This window comes from Oncorhynchus masou, chromosome 3, assembly GCF_036934945.1.
Source record: "Oncorhynchus masou masou isolate Uvic2021 chromosome 3, UVic_Omas_1.1, whole genome shotgun sequence".
In the NCBI taxonomy this organism is placed as follows: Eukaryota; Metazoa; Chordata; class Actinopteri; order Salmoniformes; family Salmonidae; genus Oncorhynchus; species Oncorhynchus masou.
The window spans coordinates 11,341,143-11,359,149 of record NC_088214.1 but is presented as its reverse complement, the minus strand read 5'-3'; the positions used below and the strand labels follow the sequence as shown (position 1 = coordinate 11,359,149).

Below are 18,007 nucleotides of genomic sequence, written 5' to 3'. Positions count from 1 at the left end.
ATACAGTACTGTCTATGATCATCGCTATGTAGCCATAGCCATCTATCTATCTAGCTACATTTTACGCCGAATGCCCATGTGACATTGTAAACTCTTGTTCGCTTACGTCAGTCAGTTATGTCCTCACTTCATGCAGTTTTCATGAAAATGATTTGAAATGAAAGGAAAGGAACATATAGGCGAGCTGTTCATTGGAGCGTTATCCACATTCCACGTGTTGCTCGCAGGAAACCTTCCGTCATACACTCCGCGCAAAGCATCCTGGGGCAATGATATCCCATCTGATCACATCTGAGGAACCGACGTTACAGTGTAGCAGGGTCAGCTGTATCTGCAAATACACCTGGTAAAAGTCTGCGACATTGCCTACTACTGTTGTGACAATGTCTTCACTTTCATTCATTTCCGTCCGTTTGCAGTTTTCATGTGTGTAAAACGAGGAAGAAATTGTTAGGCTACATTGTGACAGATTGGCCCAGTTCGTGGGTAATGATTTAATTTAAGATCCAATGGCACCGGGCGATGCAAAACGAACTCCATTGAACAGCTCTTCGTCTCATCTGCACGGTAGACTAATATTTTGGACAGAAAAACACGTATTTAGTAGGCGCTATAATAACCATGAAGACTATTAATAAGCAATGTTTTTGTGGTGTCATATTACTCTAATTTTGGTCTGAAACATATTAGTGGGTTCCTTTCAATTGTTGTGTAAATAAGTAAAGTTTTAACGTGTACATGTGCATTTATAACACCACGCCTACTTCCTGGTCTTGCAGATTTTAATAGTTCACCCATTCAGGTCATGGAATGAACAGATCTCTCCCGGTGTCGGAGTTGAGCCCTAGTATTCCTTCCTTTTCACTAGACCCATTATGGATACATTTCTTGGGCGCCATTCCTTATTTTCAGCCCGCAGACAGAGCAACATAAACCGTAAACAACACGACGATTTTAGAGGTAGGGTTTGAGAGGGGTTTAAACTTAAGCATGATACTTTCTAAGCGTGATACTTAATGATACCTTAATGTATCAACTGTATACGTTCTGTACAGTGTTCTTCTCTGTGTGTCAACTGTTGGCATAAAAATAGTAATTGCACAATTTGTCTCTACTGAATGGCTTTAATATAACTGGTAAGAATGTCTTCAAAGTCATTTGCATAATGCATAAAATGAGAGAAAGAGTGTTCTTGCTCTAAACAGTATTGTTTCTGCTGCATCTACAAGTATTTTATTAAGTCAATACTTAAGTAGTGTTTTTGTTTTTCCTTTGCAGATGAGGGCCATTGGGAAAGTGTCCTTTCAACTGAAGGCACTCAGTATATTCCCAAGTAACTTTAAATGTCAGATCCGTGGACATAGGGTATCTCCTCCTCAAAACTTTACTGGCTATGAGAGTATCAAACAACAATACAGCCCCCAGATACCAGAGTACTTCAACTTTGCAAAAGATGTGCTTGATGTGTGGGCAGAGAAAGAAAAGGTAGAGGATCCCTTGTTTATCTAACCTTCAACCTTCATTTCCAGTGCTTGACTTGGATGAAATAGCTTTCAGTACTCGTTTTGGGTGCCAGTACTGTTTCTACTTAGGTGCAGGAGCTCCATAATACATTGAGCTAGTATTCTATGAGAGGAACAGGAGCTCCACAATACATTGAGCTAGTATTCTATGAGAGGAACAGGAGCTCCACAATACATTGAGCTAGTATTCTATAAGAAGAACAGGAGCTCCACAATACATTGAGCTAGTATTCTATGAGAGGAACAGGAGCTCAACAATACATTGAGCTAGTATTCTATAAGAAGAACAGGAGCTCAACAATACATTGAGCTAGTATTCTATGAGAGGAACAGGAGCTCAACAATACATTGAGCTAGTATTCTATAAGAAGAACAGGAGCTCAACAATACATTGAGCTAGTATTCTATGAGAGGAACAGGAGCTCAACAATACATTGAGCTAGTATTCTATGAGAGGAACAGGAGCTCCACAATACATTGAGCTAGTATTCTATGAGAGGAACAGGAGCTCCACAATACATTGAGCTAGTATTCTATGAGAGGAACAGGAGCTCAACAATACATTGAGCTAGTATTCTATGAGAGGAACAGGAGCTCCACAATACATTGAGCTAGTATTCTATGAGAGGAACAGGAGCTCAACAATACATTGAGCTAGTATTCTATGAGAGGAACAGGAGCTCCACAATACATTGAGCTAGTATTCTATAAGAAGAACAGGAGCTCCACAATACATTGAGCTAGTATTCTATGAGAGGAACAGGAGCTCAACAATACATTGAGCTAGTATTCTATAAGAAGAACAGGAGCTCAACAATACATTGAGCTAGTATTCTATGAGAGGAACAGGAGCTCAACAATACATTGAGCTAGTATTCTATAAGAAGAACAGGAGCTCAACAATACATTGAGCTAGTATTCTATGAGAGGAACAGGAGCTCAACAATACATTGAGCTAGTATTCTATGAGAGGAACAGGAGCTCCACAATACATTGAGCTAGTATTCTATGAGAGGAACAGGAGCTCAACAATACATTGAGCTAGTATTCTATGAGAGGAACAGGAGCTCCACAATACATTGAGCTAGTATTCTATGAGAGGAACAGGAGCTCCACAATACATTGAGCTAGTATTCTATAAGAGGAACAGGAGCTCCACAATACATTGAGCTAGTATTCTATAAGAGGAACAGGAGCTCCACAATACATTGAGCTAGTATTCTATAAGAGGAACAGGAGCTCAACAATACATTGAGCTAGTATTCTATGAGAGGAACAGGAGCTCCACAATACATTGAGCTAGTATTCTATGAGAGGAACAGGAGCTCCACAATACATTGAACTAGTATTCTATGAGAGGAACAGGAGCTCCACAATACATTGAGCTAGTATTCTATGAGAGGAACAGGAGCTCCACAATACATTGAGCTAGTATTCTATGAGAGGAACAGGAGCTCCACAATACATTGAGCTAGTATTCTATGAGAGGAACAGGAGCTCCACAATACATTGAGCTAGTATTCTATGAGAGGAACAGGAGCTCAACAATACATTGAACTAGTATTCTATGAGAGGAACAGGAGCTCAACAATACATTGAGCTAGTATTCTATGAGAGGAACAGGAGCTCCACAATACATTGAACTAGTATTCTATGAGAGGAACAGGAGCTCCACAATACATTGAACTAGTATTCTATGAGAGGAACAGGAGCTCAACAATACATTGAGCTAGTATTCTATGAGAGGAACAGGAGCTCCACAATACATTGAGCTAGTATTCTATGAGAGGAACAGGAGCTCCACAATACATTGAGCTAGTATTCTATGAGAGGAACAGGAGCTCCACAATACATTGAGCTAGTATTCTATGAGAGGAACAGGAGCTCCACAATACATTGAGCTAGTATTCTATGAGAGGAACAGGAGCTCAAGCAGAAGAACATTTGAGCTGCCGCTACTCTACTCAGGTGGGCTCCTCCCCAAGTCAAGCACTGTCCGTTGTCATGGGGGAATGACTTGAACCCTCTGACTGTGACATGGCTGTTATAACTCATAATGACGTGTTATGTGTTATGACATCATCACGATGACCGCCTTCAGGTAGCAGGATAGTTGACATATCATTCATATTGGCAGAGGGATATGTTCTACATTAAACTTTACGGTTTCAGATGAACTCAAATGTAAATGTGAAATCACCATTGTTTATTTCAGAAAGGAGAGAAAGCATCTAACCCTGCCTTCTGGTGGGTGAATGACAGAAAGCAGGAGGTGAGCTGGAGTTTTGAGGAGCTGGGCTTCCATTCCAGAAGACTGGCCAATGTTCTGTCAGGTGCCTGTGGTCTCAACCAGCAGGACAGGGTGTTTCTGGTACTACCCAGGGTTCCAGAGTGGTGGCTCGTCAATGTAGCCTGTCTCAGAACCGGTGAGCTAGAAAATATCTAATCCAGAAATCCAAGACTTCATAATAGATTGAATCAAAATTGCATTTTCTAGACGAGTGATATTGAAACTTTTTCAGCGGGGACCACATTTTTTCCCCCAGAATATCTGGGGACCCAATTTTTGTCACTAGAAAATCTAGTGATTCACATTTTTATTGGCGTCCCCCCGACGGCTTTGCCTTTGGGAATAACTGCTCGAAGAGAACCAATACGTACATTTATTTACTTAGTACAATTTTATTTGTCAAATGATATTTTTCAATAACATTTGTATTTTGTTCCCATAAAATAATCTGTCCTCTTCATTTTTGGATCCCCCCCAAAATCAAACTATTTTTTATTTGTCGACCCCACTGAAATCCCCCGTCGACCCTGACTTTGAATACCACTAGTCCAGACATAATGCTATCAGATAGCATATGTTTAGTTCAATAAATATGTTTGGGGCAATACAATTGAAATAGTTTTGGAGACGAAGCTGCTAAATGAATGTAAAAAGTCAATCTAAATGTGATGCCTACTAGGGCCGGGTGTACTATCTGATCTCCTGACCTGAACAGAAAATGTACAACCTTATTTATTCCAGTGCCTTGTCATTAGCTATGACTAGGGCCACAAGATCTCCCTTCAGGCAAATCTCCTATCCCTGGTGAAGTCCCATGTCCTTCACAGGAACAGTACTGCTGCCAGGTACCTCTCAGCTGACAGCCAGGGACGTCCTGCACCGGCTGCAGACCTCCGGGGCCCGCTGTGTCATCACAGACGAGTCCCTGGCCCCCCTGCTCGATGCCGTGGCCTCTCAGTGCTCCAGCCTGCAGCACAAAATACTGGTGTCCCCCACCAAGAGAGAGGGCTGGAAGAACTTTGGAGATCTGGTGAGGTAAAGATAACTTAGGTCAGAAAAAATTCCAAAGACACTTGTCATAGAAAGGATCATATATATATATATTTCTTAATTCCATTATTTTACTACATTTTTTGCCTCACCCGCAATAACATCTGCTAAATATGTGTATGTGACCAATTTGATTTGAATGAGATGGGATCATAATGGCTCCAGTTCACTGTGTCTGATCTATTGGTTTGGTCTGGATGGGATCATAATGGCTCCAGTTCACTGTGTCTGATCTATTGGTTTGGTCTGGATGGGATCATAATGGCTCCAGTTCACTGTGTCTGATCTATTGGTTTGGTCTATCTACATCTTGCTTGTTACTTTCAGCATCTCTGTACTGACCAAATTCTCTCCATAGAAATGCGTCCAGCGACCATGAGTGTGTGAAGACTCGCAGTGATGACCCTATGACCATCTTCTTCACCAGTGGGACCACAGGGTCACCTAAGATGACCCAACACAGCCACAGCAGCTATGGGATAGGCCTCACTGTCAACGGAAGGTAGGCCCGCCAACATTAATCTCAGTTAACACAGATGTTTACATAGTCTGTCCACGAGAGATTACTTCAACATAATCATAACACAACCATAACATAACCACAACCATAACTACACCACAACCATAACATAATCACAACCACGCCATACCATAACCATGCCACAAACACAACACAACCATAACCATGCCACAAACACAACACAACCATAACCATGCCACAACCATGCCACAACCATAACCATGCCATAACCACGCCACAACCATAACCATGCCACAACCATAACACAACCATAACACAACCATAGCCATGCCACAACCATAACACAACCATAACCACGCCACAACCATAACCACACCACAACCATAACATAACCATAACCACGCCACAACATAACATAATCACAACCACGCCACAACCATAACATAACCACGCCACAAAACCATAACATAACCACAACCACGCCACAACCATAACATAACCACAACCATAACATAATCACAACCATAACATAACCACAACCACGCCACAACCATAACATAATCACTACCATAACATAACCACAACCACGCCACAACCATAACATAATCACAACCACGCCACAAAACCATAACATGACCACAACCATAACATAATCACAACCACAACATAACCATAACATAATCACAACCATAACATAATCACAACCACAACATAACCATAACATAATCACAACCATAACATGGGTTGAACTTAGATTGCACTGACTAATTGCTGTTGTGAAAGCAGCAACTACTCTTCCTGGGGTCCACACAAAACATGAAGCATGACATAATACCCACTGAACTGAACCCTAATGGGGGCGGCAGGGTAGCCTAGTGGTTAGAGCGTTGGACTAGTAACCGGAAGGTTGTGAGTTCAAACCCCCGAGCCGACAAGGTACAAATCTGTCGTTCTGCCCCTGAACAGGCAGTTAACCCACTGTTCCCAGGCCGTCATTGAAAATAAGAATGTGTTCTTAACTGACTTGCCTGGTTAAATAAAGGTAAAAATTAACTTGTAAGTCGCTCTGGATAAGAGCGTCTGCTAAATGACTTAAATGTAAAATGTAAATGTTTATCTCTGTCCTACTCCCCCCCTCCTGTCTGTGTGGAGGTACTGGTTGGACCTGACGGAGAGGGATGTCTTGTGGAACACATCTGATACAGGCTGGGCCAAGTCTGCCTGGAGCAGTGTCTTTGCCCCCTGGATCCAAGGAGCCTGTGTCTTCATCCACCATATGCCCCGCTTCGACAGTCACACTGTACTGGAGGTGTGTGTGTGTGTGTGTGTGTGTGTGTGTGTGTGTGTGTGTGTGTGTGTGTGTGTGTGTGTGTGTGTGTGTGTGTGTGTGTGTGTGTGTGTGTGTGTGTGTGTGTGTGTGCGTGTGCGTGTGTGTTCATACACCATATGGTCTGAAAACAACACCTATTCCCTTACATCTTTGATGTCAGCACATCTGAGGGAAGTGGATTTGCTTCAGATCTGCAGGCACTGCATTTGACCACTAGAGGGCCCTGCATGTCCATTCTCACTATAGAGAACCCCTCTCTGTGTCTTCCACTGCATTTGACCACTAGAGGGCCCTGCATTTCCATTCTCACTATATAGAACCCCTCTCTGTGTCTTCCACTGCATTTGACCACTAGAGGGCCCTGCATGTCCATTCTCACTATATAGAACCCCTCTCTGTCTCTTCCACTGCATTTGACCACTAGAGGGCCCTGCATTTCCATTCTCACTATATAGAACCCCTCTCTGTGTCTTCCACTGCATTTGACCACTAGAGGGCCCTGCATGTCCATTCTCACTATAGAGAACCCCTCTCTGTGTCTTCCACTGCATTTGACCACTAGAGGGCCCTGCATGTCCATTCTCACTATATAGAACCCCTCTGTGCCTTCCACTGCAGGTATGTTGTGGCTCTGTTGAATGTAGTGGGGAAATGTTGTTATTTCATGTCATTCCAGATATTGATATTTCATGTGTTTTTCTTTGAAGACTCTCTCCAGCTACCCCATATCCACATTCTGCACGGCCCCGACTGCTTATCGAATGCTAGTGCAAGAGGACATGTCCAGGTATTGGCTTACACACTGATTAAATAATGTCTCCTTTTTAGATTACAACCAAATCGTTATTGACATCTCTTTTTTTTGTCAGTTATAATTTCAGCAACTTGCAGCATTGTTTGTGTGCTGGTGAACCCATCAACCCAGAGGTGATGGGGAAGTGGAGGAGTGCCACTGGACTGGACATCTACGAAGGATATGGACAAACTGAAACTGTGAGTTAAGTTGGAGGTGATAAAAGGTTGCACAGAGAATGGTGTCTTAGCTTCTCTGTCATTTCACTTCCAGGTACTGATAGCGGGTACATTTAAGGGCATGAAGATCAGAGCCGGGGCTTTTGGGAAGGCTTCACCAGAGTATGATGTGCAGGTATATGCAGTCAACAGACAACAGTGTTGAACATTATCCAAGTCATTCATTCGTGTAATGTGTGCTTAACCATCAACGTGAATCAATGTGTAATCAATAGTTTCCACGTTTTGATACAAACTGCGGACATTGGCAGCATTTGTGTTCCTATCTCAGGTCGTAGATGAAGCCGGTAATGTCTTGCCCAGAGGAGTGGAGGGGAACCTTGGTATCAGAGTGAAACCACACAAGCCCTTTTCCCTGTTTACTGAATACACAGTATGTACGACCAGTTCACTGCAGGTCAACTAGCCACCTGGTCTCCCTGTCTGTTTTCTTCCAATAGCAATTGATGAAATATCCACATCATTGATTTTTATATTATTTAACCTTTATTTAACTAGGCAAGTCAGTTAAGAACAAATTCTTATTTACAATGACGGCCTACACCGGAAGACGCTGGGCCAATTGTGTGCCGCCCTATGGGACTCCCAATCACAGCTGGTTGTGATACAGCCTGGATTGATTGATTGATTGATTGATTGACTGACTGACTAGTCCTTCAATTTTGATATTGATTTGAACCTTCTGAAATACATTGAGACTTGGTTTGTTTTCTTGCATCTTAATATTGTAATATTTGTATACACATCTATGCAGGGTGACCCTGATCGAACAGCAGAGTGCTATGTTGGGGACTTCTACCTGACTGGAGACAGGGGTGTCATGGATGAGGACGACTACTTGTGGTTCGTGGGTCGAGCTGATGACGTCATCCTGTCAGCTGGGTAACACTATGGTCGACTTCCTGCCCGACTAGATGTGCAGGCCTTGCATTGCATCAACCAATGGTTGCGTGCCACATCATCGACGGTGCAGTTGGGAATTAGATTGCTATGTCATTATGCTGCATTCGTAACCAAGTGAAAGGTGGGAATTTATCAGTTGTGAAGTTGCAAATACCAGTTGGATGCGTTCACATGCTTTGAACTTGTTGAGAAACCCCGATTGGCTCATGGCCAAATAGCTGATTAAACACTAAACTAAAAATACAGCTACCATGCTTGTAAACAACTTATGGTGTTCAAAAACTATATTAATACATTGTTTTTGTAAATAATGTTTTGTTGCATTTAACTGCCAAAAATGCTGTTATTGAGGTAATTTCCTTAGTTGGTGAGGTCAGGGGTCACTATGTGGGAGCTCAGGATGATAGTTTCCCACTAGTCTCCCAGTTTTATGTGTAAATTCCCACTTTCCTCTTCATTACGAATGCAGCATTAGCTGACATGTTAAATACCTATCCAGGCGTTGTAAGATCTGCCATGTCTCAGCAATGTAGTCGGGCAGGAACTCAACCTATACCTATACCTATATCTATATCTATACCTATATCTATACCTATACCTATATCTATATCTATACCTATACCTATATCTATACCTATATCTATATCTATACCTATATCTATACCTATATCTATATCTAAACCTATATCTATACCTATATCTATACCTATATCTATATCTATACCTATATCTATACCTATATATCTATACCTATATCTATACCTATATCTATACCTATATCTATACCTATATCTATACCTATACCTATATCTATATCTATACCTATATCTATACCTATATCTATATCTATACCTATATCTATACCTATATCTATACCTATATCTATACCTATACCTATATCTATACCTATATCTATACCTATATCTATATCTATATCTATATCTATACCTATATTTATACCTATATCTATACCTATATCTATACCTATATCTATACCTATATCTATACCTATATCTATATCTATACCTATATCTATACCTATATCTATACCTATATTTATACCTATATCTATACCTATACCTATATCTATATCTATATCTATACCTATATCTATACCTATATTTATACCTATACCTATATCTATATCTATATCTATATCTATACCTATATCTATACCTATATCTATACCTATATCTATACCTATATCTATACCTATATCTATACCTATATCTATACCTATATCTATACCTATACCTATATCTATATCTATACCTATACCTATATCTATACCTATATCTATACCTATATCTATACCTATATCTATACCTATACCTATACCTATATCTATACCTATATCTATACCTATATCTATACCTATACCTATATCTATACCTATACCTATATCTATACCTATATCTATACCTATACCTATATCTATACCTATACCTATACCTATATCTATACCTATACCTATATCTATATCTATACCTATATCTATACCTATATCTATATCTATACCTATATCTATACCTATATCTATACCTATATCTATATCTATAAATATATCTATATCTATACCTATACCTATACTTATATCTATACCTATATCTATACCTATACCTATATCTATACCTATATCTATACCTATATCTATATCTATACCTATATCTATACCTATACCTATATCTATAAATATATCTATATCTATACCTATACCTATATCTATACCTATATCTATATCTATACCTATATCTATACCTATATCTATATCTATAAATATATCTATACCTATATCTATACCTATATCTATACCTATACCTATATCTATACCTATATCTATACCTATACCTATATCTATATCTATAAATATATCTATATCTATACCTATATCTATACCTATATCTATACCTATATCTATACCTATATCTATACCTATATCTATACCTATACCTATACCTATATCTATACCTATATCTATACCTATACCTATATCTATACCTATATCTATACCTATATCTATAAATATATCTATACCTATATCTATACCTATATCTATACCTATATCTATATCTAAACCTATATCTATACCTATATCTATATCTATACCTATATCTATACCTATATCTATACCTATATCTATACCTATATTTATACCTATATCTATACCTATATCTATACCTATATCTATACCTATATCTATACCTATACCTATATTTATACCTATATCTATACCTATATCTATACCTATATCTATACCTATATTTATACCTATACCTATATCTATACCTATATCTATACCTATATCTATATCTATACCTATATCTATACCTATATCTATACCTATATCTATACCTATACCTATACCTATATCTATACCTATATCTATACCTATATCTATACCTATATCTATACCTATATCTATACCTATACCTATACCTATATCTATACCTATACCTATATCTATATCTATACCTATATCTATACCTATATCTATACCTATACCTATATCTATACCTATACCTATACCTATATCTATATCTATACCTATATCTATACCTATATCTATACCTATATCTATATCTATATCTATACCTATATCTATACCTATATCTATACCTATATCTATAAATATATCTATACCTATACCTATATCTATACCTATACCTATATCTATACCTATATCTATACCTATATCTATATCTATACCTATATCTATACCTATACCTATATCTATAAATATATCTATATCTATACCTATATCTATATCTATACCTATACCTATATCTATAAATATATCTATATCTATACCTATATCTATACCTATATCTATACCTATATCTATACCTATATCTATATCTATACCTATATCTATACCTATACCTATATCTATATCTATAAATATATCTATATCTATACCTATATCTATACCTATATCTATACCTATATCTATACCTATACCTATATCTATACCTATATCTATACCTATACCTATATCTATACCTATATCTATAAATATATCTATACCTATATCTATACCTATATCTATATCTATACCTATATCTATACCTATACCTATATCTATACCTATATCTATACCTATATCTATACCTATATTTATACCTATACCTATATCTATACCTATATCTATACCTATATCTATACCTATATCTATATCTATAAATATATCTATACCTATACCTATACCTATATCTATACCTATACCTATATCTATACCTATATCTATACCTATATCTATAAATATATCTATACCTATATCTATATCTATACCTATACCTATATCTATATCTATACCTATACCTATATCTATACCTATATCTATACCTATATCTATACCTATATCTATACCTATACCTATACCTATACCTATACCTATATCTATACCTATACCTATATCTATACCTATACCTATATCTATACCTATATCTATATCTATACCTATATCTATACCTATATCTATACCTATATCTATACCTATATCTATACCTATACCTATATCTATATCTATAAATATACCTATATCTATACCTATACCTATATCTATACCTATATCTATACCTATACCTATATCTATACCTATATCTATATCTATACCTATATCTATATCTATACCTATATCTATACCTATATCTATACCTATACCTATATCTATACCTATATCTATACCTATACCTATACCTATATCTATATCTATATCTATACCTATACCTATATCTATACCTATACCTATATCTATACCTATATCTATACCTATATCTATACCTATACCTATATCTATATCTATACCTATACCTATATCTATACCTATATCTATACCTATATCTATACCTATATCTATATCTATACCTATACCTATATCTATACCTATACCTATATCTATAAATATATCTATATCTATACCTATACCTATATCTATACCTATACCTATATCTATATCTATATCTATACCTATATCTATACCTATATCTATAAATATATCTATATCTATATCTATACCTATATCTATACCTATATCTATACCTATATCTATACCTATATCTATACCTATACCTATATCTATATCTATAAATATATCTACATCTATACCTATACCTATATCTATACCTATACCTATATCTATACCTATATCTATATCTATAAATATATCTATACCTATACCTATATCTATACCTATATCTATACCTATATCTATACCTATACCTATATCTATAAATATACCTATACCTATATCTATACCTATATCTATACCTATATCTATACCTATATCTATACCTATATCTATACCTATACCTATATCTATATCTATAAATATATCTACATCTATACCTATACCTATATCTATACCTATATCTATACCTATACCTATATCTATATCTATAAATATACCTATATCTATAACTATATCTATATCTATACCTATATCTATATCTATATCTATATCTTTACCTATACCTATACCTATATCTATACCTATACCTATATCTATACCTATATCTATACCTATACCTATATCTATACCTATACCTATACCTATATCTATAAATATATCTATATCTATACCTATACCTATACCTATATCTATATCTATACCTATATCTATACCTATACCTATATCTATATCTATACCTATACCTATATCTATACCTATATCTATACCTATACCTATATCTATACCTATATCTATACCTATATCTATAAATATATCTATACCTATACCTATATCTATACCTATATCTATACCTATATCTATACCTATATCTATACCTATATCTATACCTATATCTATACCTATACCTATATCTATACCTATATCTATATCTATACCTATACCTATACCTATATCTATACCTATATCTATACCTATATCTATACCTATATCTATACCTATACCTATATCTATAAATATATCTATATCTATACCTATACCTATATCTATGCCTATATCTATATCTATACCTATATCTATACCTATACCTATACCTATATCTATACCTATACCTATACCTATATCTATACCTATATCTATACCTATATCTATACCTATACCTATATCTATACCTATATCTATACCTATATCTATAAATATATCTATATCTATACCTATATCTATACCTATATCTATACCTATATCTATACCTATATCTATAAATATATCTATATCTATACCTATATCTATATCTATACCTATATCTATACCTATACCTATATCTATATCTATACCTATATCTATATCTATACCTATATCTATATCTATACCTATATCTATACCTATACCTATATCTATATCTATACCTATATCTATACCTATATCTATATCTATACCTATACCTATACCTATATCTATACCTATACCTATATCTATAAATATATCTATATCTATACCTATACCTATATCTATACCTATACCTATATCTATACCTATATCTACATCTATACCTATATCTATACCTATATCTATATCTATACCTATATCTATACCTATACCTATATCTATACCTATATCTATACCTATACCTATATCTATATCTATAAATATATCTATATCTATACCTATACCTATATCTATACCTATACCTATATCTATAAATATACCTATACCTATACCTATATCTATACCTATATCTATACCTATATCTATATCTATACCTATACCTATATCTATACCTATATCTATACCTATATCTATACCTATATCTATATCTATAAATATATCTATATCTATACCTATACCTATATCTATACCTATACCTATATCTATATCTATAAATATATCTATATCTATACCTATACCTATATCTATACCTATACCTATATCTATACCTATACCTATATCTATATCTATACCTATATCTATATCTATACCTATATCTATACCTATACCTATATCTATATCTATAAATATATCTATATCTATACCTATACCTATATCTATACCTATACCTATATCTATATCTATAAATATATCTATATCTATACCCATATCTATATCTATACCTATATCTATACCTATACCTATATCTATACCTATACCTATATCTATATCTATAAATATATCTATACCTATATCTATAAATATATCTATATCTATACCTATATCTATACCTATACCTATATCTATATCTATAAATATATCTATATCTATACCTATACCTATATCTATACCTATACCTATATCTATATCTATAAATATATCTATATCTATACCTATATCTATACCTATATCTATACCTATACCTATATCTATATCTATATCTATAAATATATCTATATCTATACCTATACCTATATCTATACCTATACCTATATCTATATCTATACCTATATCTATACCTATATCTATATCTATACCTATATCTATACCTATATCTATATCTATATCTATATCTATACCTATATCTATATCTATACCCATATCTATACCTATACCTATATCTATATCTATGGGGCACAAATGTCAATTTAAAGTTCTTCTCAGTCGATGAATAAGCTCAGTCTGGAAAACGTAACAAAATGTTTAGTTGACTATCCCCCTATTCGCCAGGGACTAGTATTGCTAGAGAATGTTGGTTATGTAATTATTTCTCCAGAATGTCCGTTATTCCGAAGGACGATTCGGACAGGATTAGTTTTTTCCAAACTGCCCCCTGTAATTATGACTTTTTTTCAATAAATTGACAGTTACGACGGAAGCCTGGAGGTTTTTATTCTCGGTGTGAAGATATTTCAACATGTCCAGGTGATACCGGCACACTGATAACGCCAGATTGGTTCCCAAGTTTCTAAACCAAACCAGCTTTGATGTAGTGTCTCCATAATATTTTAATTGAGGAAGTGTCATGATAATCATTAGAATATATCAGCAATCTGTAGTACGTCCTAAATGCCCCCCTAAACAGTGCACTTGCATCTGAGATGTGTTTTAAGGCTGTGGATGAGAAGGTTAACTTATCAGTTCCAAATGTTTAGGTCAGTTCTATGCTGCTTTGCGATCTATGAACAGCAACTTTTGCATCAAATAGGCCCAATTATTTTTTTACAGATGCATTTGACAATATTCAATTCATAATCACAAAATATATAAACAAAAGCATTCACTGTGAAAGTTGATACATGTAGGCCATTTATATATCACTTATGCGCAGCACTTAGTTCAATTTATCCAATCAGTTATTGTTTTCTTGCTCAAACCGTGAGCGAGCAACACCTGTCAAACTCAGACATTTCTCTCAAAACACAGGGATGTCGATTTGCACAGGACTAGCGTTATCCGAGGACCTTGGAGTTCGCCAAAAAACAGTAGGTTACTCTGGCCGGGATTGTTACTCTCCTGCCATGTAAAAATGACTGGCAGATTCGGACGGGACTAAAATTACAAATGTGGTGTTTTGTGCTCGTGCACATCATTACATTACACGACCTCCCCTAGTAAACGTAATCCTGTCTGAATAGGACTAACGTCTGGGTTTGTATAGGTACCGTATTGGTCCATTTGAGGTGGAGAACGCTTTGATTGAACACCAGGCTGTGGCTGAGTCAGCCGTGGTCAGCAGCCCTGACCCTATCAGAGGAGAGGTACAGTATGGATGGATCAATCAAATCCATTAAAGTAATAGGTCATCCTCACCCAGAATCAAAGCAGTCAGATGATTTCAGAGCTCAGAAGTTGTTAGACTATCTTGTTGGTTAGATCTCTATAAATGAACCTATATTGGCTTCAATCCCAAAATCATTCATAGCAACTGCACTATAATTGGGCTCCCGAGTGGCGCAGCGGTCAAAGGCACTGTATCTCAGTGCTAGAGGCATCACTACAGACCCTGGTTCGATTCCAGGCTGTAACACAACTGGCCGTGATTGGGAGTCCCATAGGGCGGCGCACAATTGGGCCAGCGTCGTCCGGGTTAGGGGAGGCCGTTGTTGTAAATAAGAATTTGTTCTTCACTGACTTGCCAAGTTAAATAAAGGTTAATTAAAGGTTACGTAAAACAACCCAGTTAATATGCCCTCCTTCTTCCCAGGTTGTGAAGGCATTTGTTGTTCTAACAGCAGAGTACAAATCTCAAGACCAAGATCAACTTAAGAAAGAATTGCAGACGCATGTGAAGAAAGTTACTGCACCGTACAAGTATCCACGCAAGGTAATTGTTATTCTTTTGTAAAGCTATTTATTGTTGAAAAAAAAAAGCTTGATCAATATCTATTAGAAGGCAAAAAAATAAGGTAATTCGACTTTTCTCATCTTCACAGGTAGAGTTTGTGGACCAGCTACCAAAGACGGTTAGTGGTAAAATCAGGAGAGTGGAGCTCAGGAACAAAGAATGGGGAAGATCCTAAACGGGCTGAGGATCATCTGTTGAACCTTCTTATTGGAACAGTGAAGAGAATGTAGTCTGTTTCTTCCTGTTCCTACTAGCACCGACTTTGCTGATAACTACTTCATTGAGGACAAAATGTCCTTACTGTGATGATGATATGTGGTTGTCCCACCTAGCTATCTTAGGATGAATGCACTAACTGTAAGTTGCTCTGGATAAGAGTGACTGGTAAATGACTAAATTTAAAATGTGAAATGAATCATAACATCTGTGAAATGAATGGCACATGTCTTTTTCTATTTGTCTCCATCATTGCATGAATTGCTACTTCACACTGGTATGAATGAAAGAAACTTGAAGGATAAACTTTTGATTCAGTATATTACAGCACTGTGTGTGTGTGTGTGTTATTCCGTGAACAGCAGCAGTGACAAATTAAGGCCCAAAGCAAAGTGATAATATTGAGAAAATCAACATTATTTCTGTACAAACCTATTTTGATTATCCCATGATCCTCGGAGGTCTTCTACTGAAGATTCTAGTTCACTGCATGTTCTGCTTCACACACATGTTGGTGTTGATTACAGTGTGCAGTCCAGGTAGACCCCTGGGTACTGGAGCATACCACAGCCCACGCCCCAGGACACCACCCCGAACAGCATGGTACGACCCACCAGAGGCCAACCTGAGTCCCCCTACAGAAAAGAGAGACTGGCCCTGTGTGAATACTTTAATGCGATGTACATGTCTTTTCTCTCTTGTCTTGTTTCTAATCTGCAGGTCATTAGCTAAGTGGAAGCAAGATTTCCTATCTTATCTCAATCAGTACATCCTTCTCAGGGACCCGGGCCATTGATTTAGTGATTCAAACTGAGTTTCCCAGTGTGTGAGTGGCCTGTACCTTAATCAACTGCTTTTATACGACGTGGGTCTGCAGATTTGGCCCTCCCGAATCCTCTGACCCCTCACCAACGACCCCTCCCTGCCCAGGTCCACCATCATCCTCTGACCCCTCCCTGCCCAGGTCCACCATCATCCTCTGACCCCTCCCTGCCCAGGTCCACC

The 18,007-nt window shown here is 36.4% G+C and overlaps 2 protein-coding genes across 8 annotated transcripts in view; one reads left to right on the top strand and one right to left on the bottom strand.

Annotated features, from left to right (window-relative positions):
- The window catches only part of ece2a (endothelin converting enzyme 2a), a 204,258-nt gene extending 204,004 nt beyond the window's left edge, over nucleotides 1-254 (bottom strand). For both annotated transcript variants that reach the window (XM_064930904.1, XM_064930899.1), the window contains exon 1: nucleotides 107-254. The gene's annotated coding sequence lies outside the window, so the exon portion shown is untranslated. The remainder of the gene's footprint in view (nucleotides 1-106) is intronic.
- On the top strand, nucleotides 240-17,329 carry acsm3 (acyl-CoA synthetase medium chain family member 3). 6 transcript variants are annotated; one of them, XM_064930878.1, is made up of 15 exons: nucleotides 303-346; nucleotides 780-960; nucleotides 1,279-1,485; nucleotides 3,739-3,949; nucleotides 4,641-4,848; nucleotides 5,222-5,365; nucleotides 6,497-6,653; nucleotides 7,382-7,461; nucleotides 7,544-7,667; nucleotides 7,741-7,821; nucleotides 7,978-8,079; nucleotides 8,461-8,588; nucleotides 16,100-16,199; nucleotides 16,646-16,765; nucleotides 16,875-17,329. In XM_064930878.1, the coding sequence occupies exons 3-15, from the start codon at nucleotides 1,279-1,281 to the stop codon at nucleotides 16,959-16,961; spliced, it is 1,749 nt and encodes a 582-aa protein (XP_064786950.1). In that variant the 5' UTR covers nucleotides 303-346; nucleotides 780-960; the 3' UTR covers nucleotides 16,962-17,329. The 6 variants fall into 6 exon arrangements, with proteins under 6 accessions (XP_064786954.1, XP_064786950.1, XP_064786964.1 ...); XM_064930874.1 differs by lacking the exon at nucleotides 303-346 and adding an exon at nucleotides 376-567; XM_064930882.1 differs by lacking the exon at nucleotides 780-960 and having other exon boundaries at nucleotides 240-346.
- The last annotated feature ends 678 nt before the right edge of the window (nucleotides 17,330-18,007 follow it).

Bases quoted from the DNA above. Each gene is read 5' to 3' on its own strand.
- acsm3 (XM_064930882.1), top strand. From the start codon at position 1,279: ATGAGGGCCATTGGGAAAGTGTCCTTTCAACTGAAGGCACTCAGTATA. The intron at 3,950-4,640 runs GTGAGCTAGAAA...TGTCCTTCACAG, and splicing joins TGTAGCCTGTCTCAGAACCG to GAACAGTACTGCTGCCAGGT. The intron at 8,589-16,099 runs GTAACACTATGG...GGGTTTGTATAG, and splicing joins GACGTCATCCTGTCAGCTGG to GTACCGTATTGGTCCATTTG.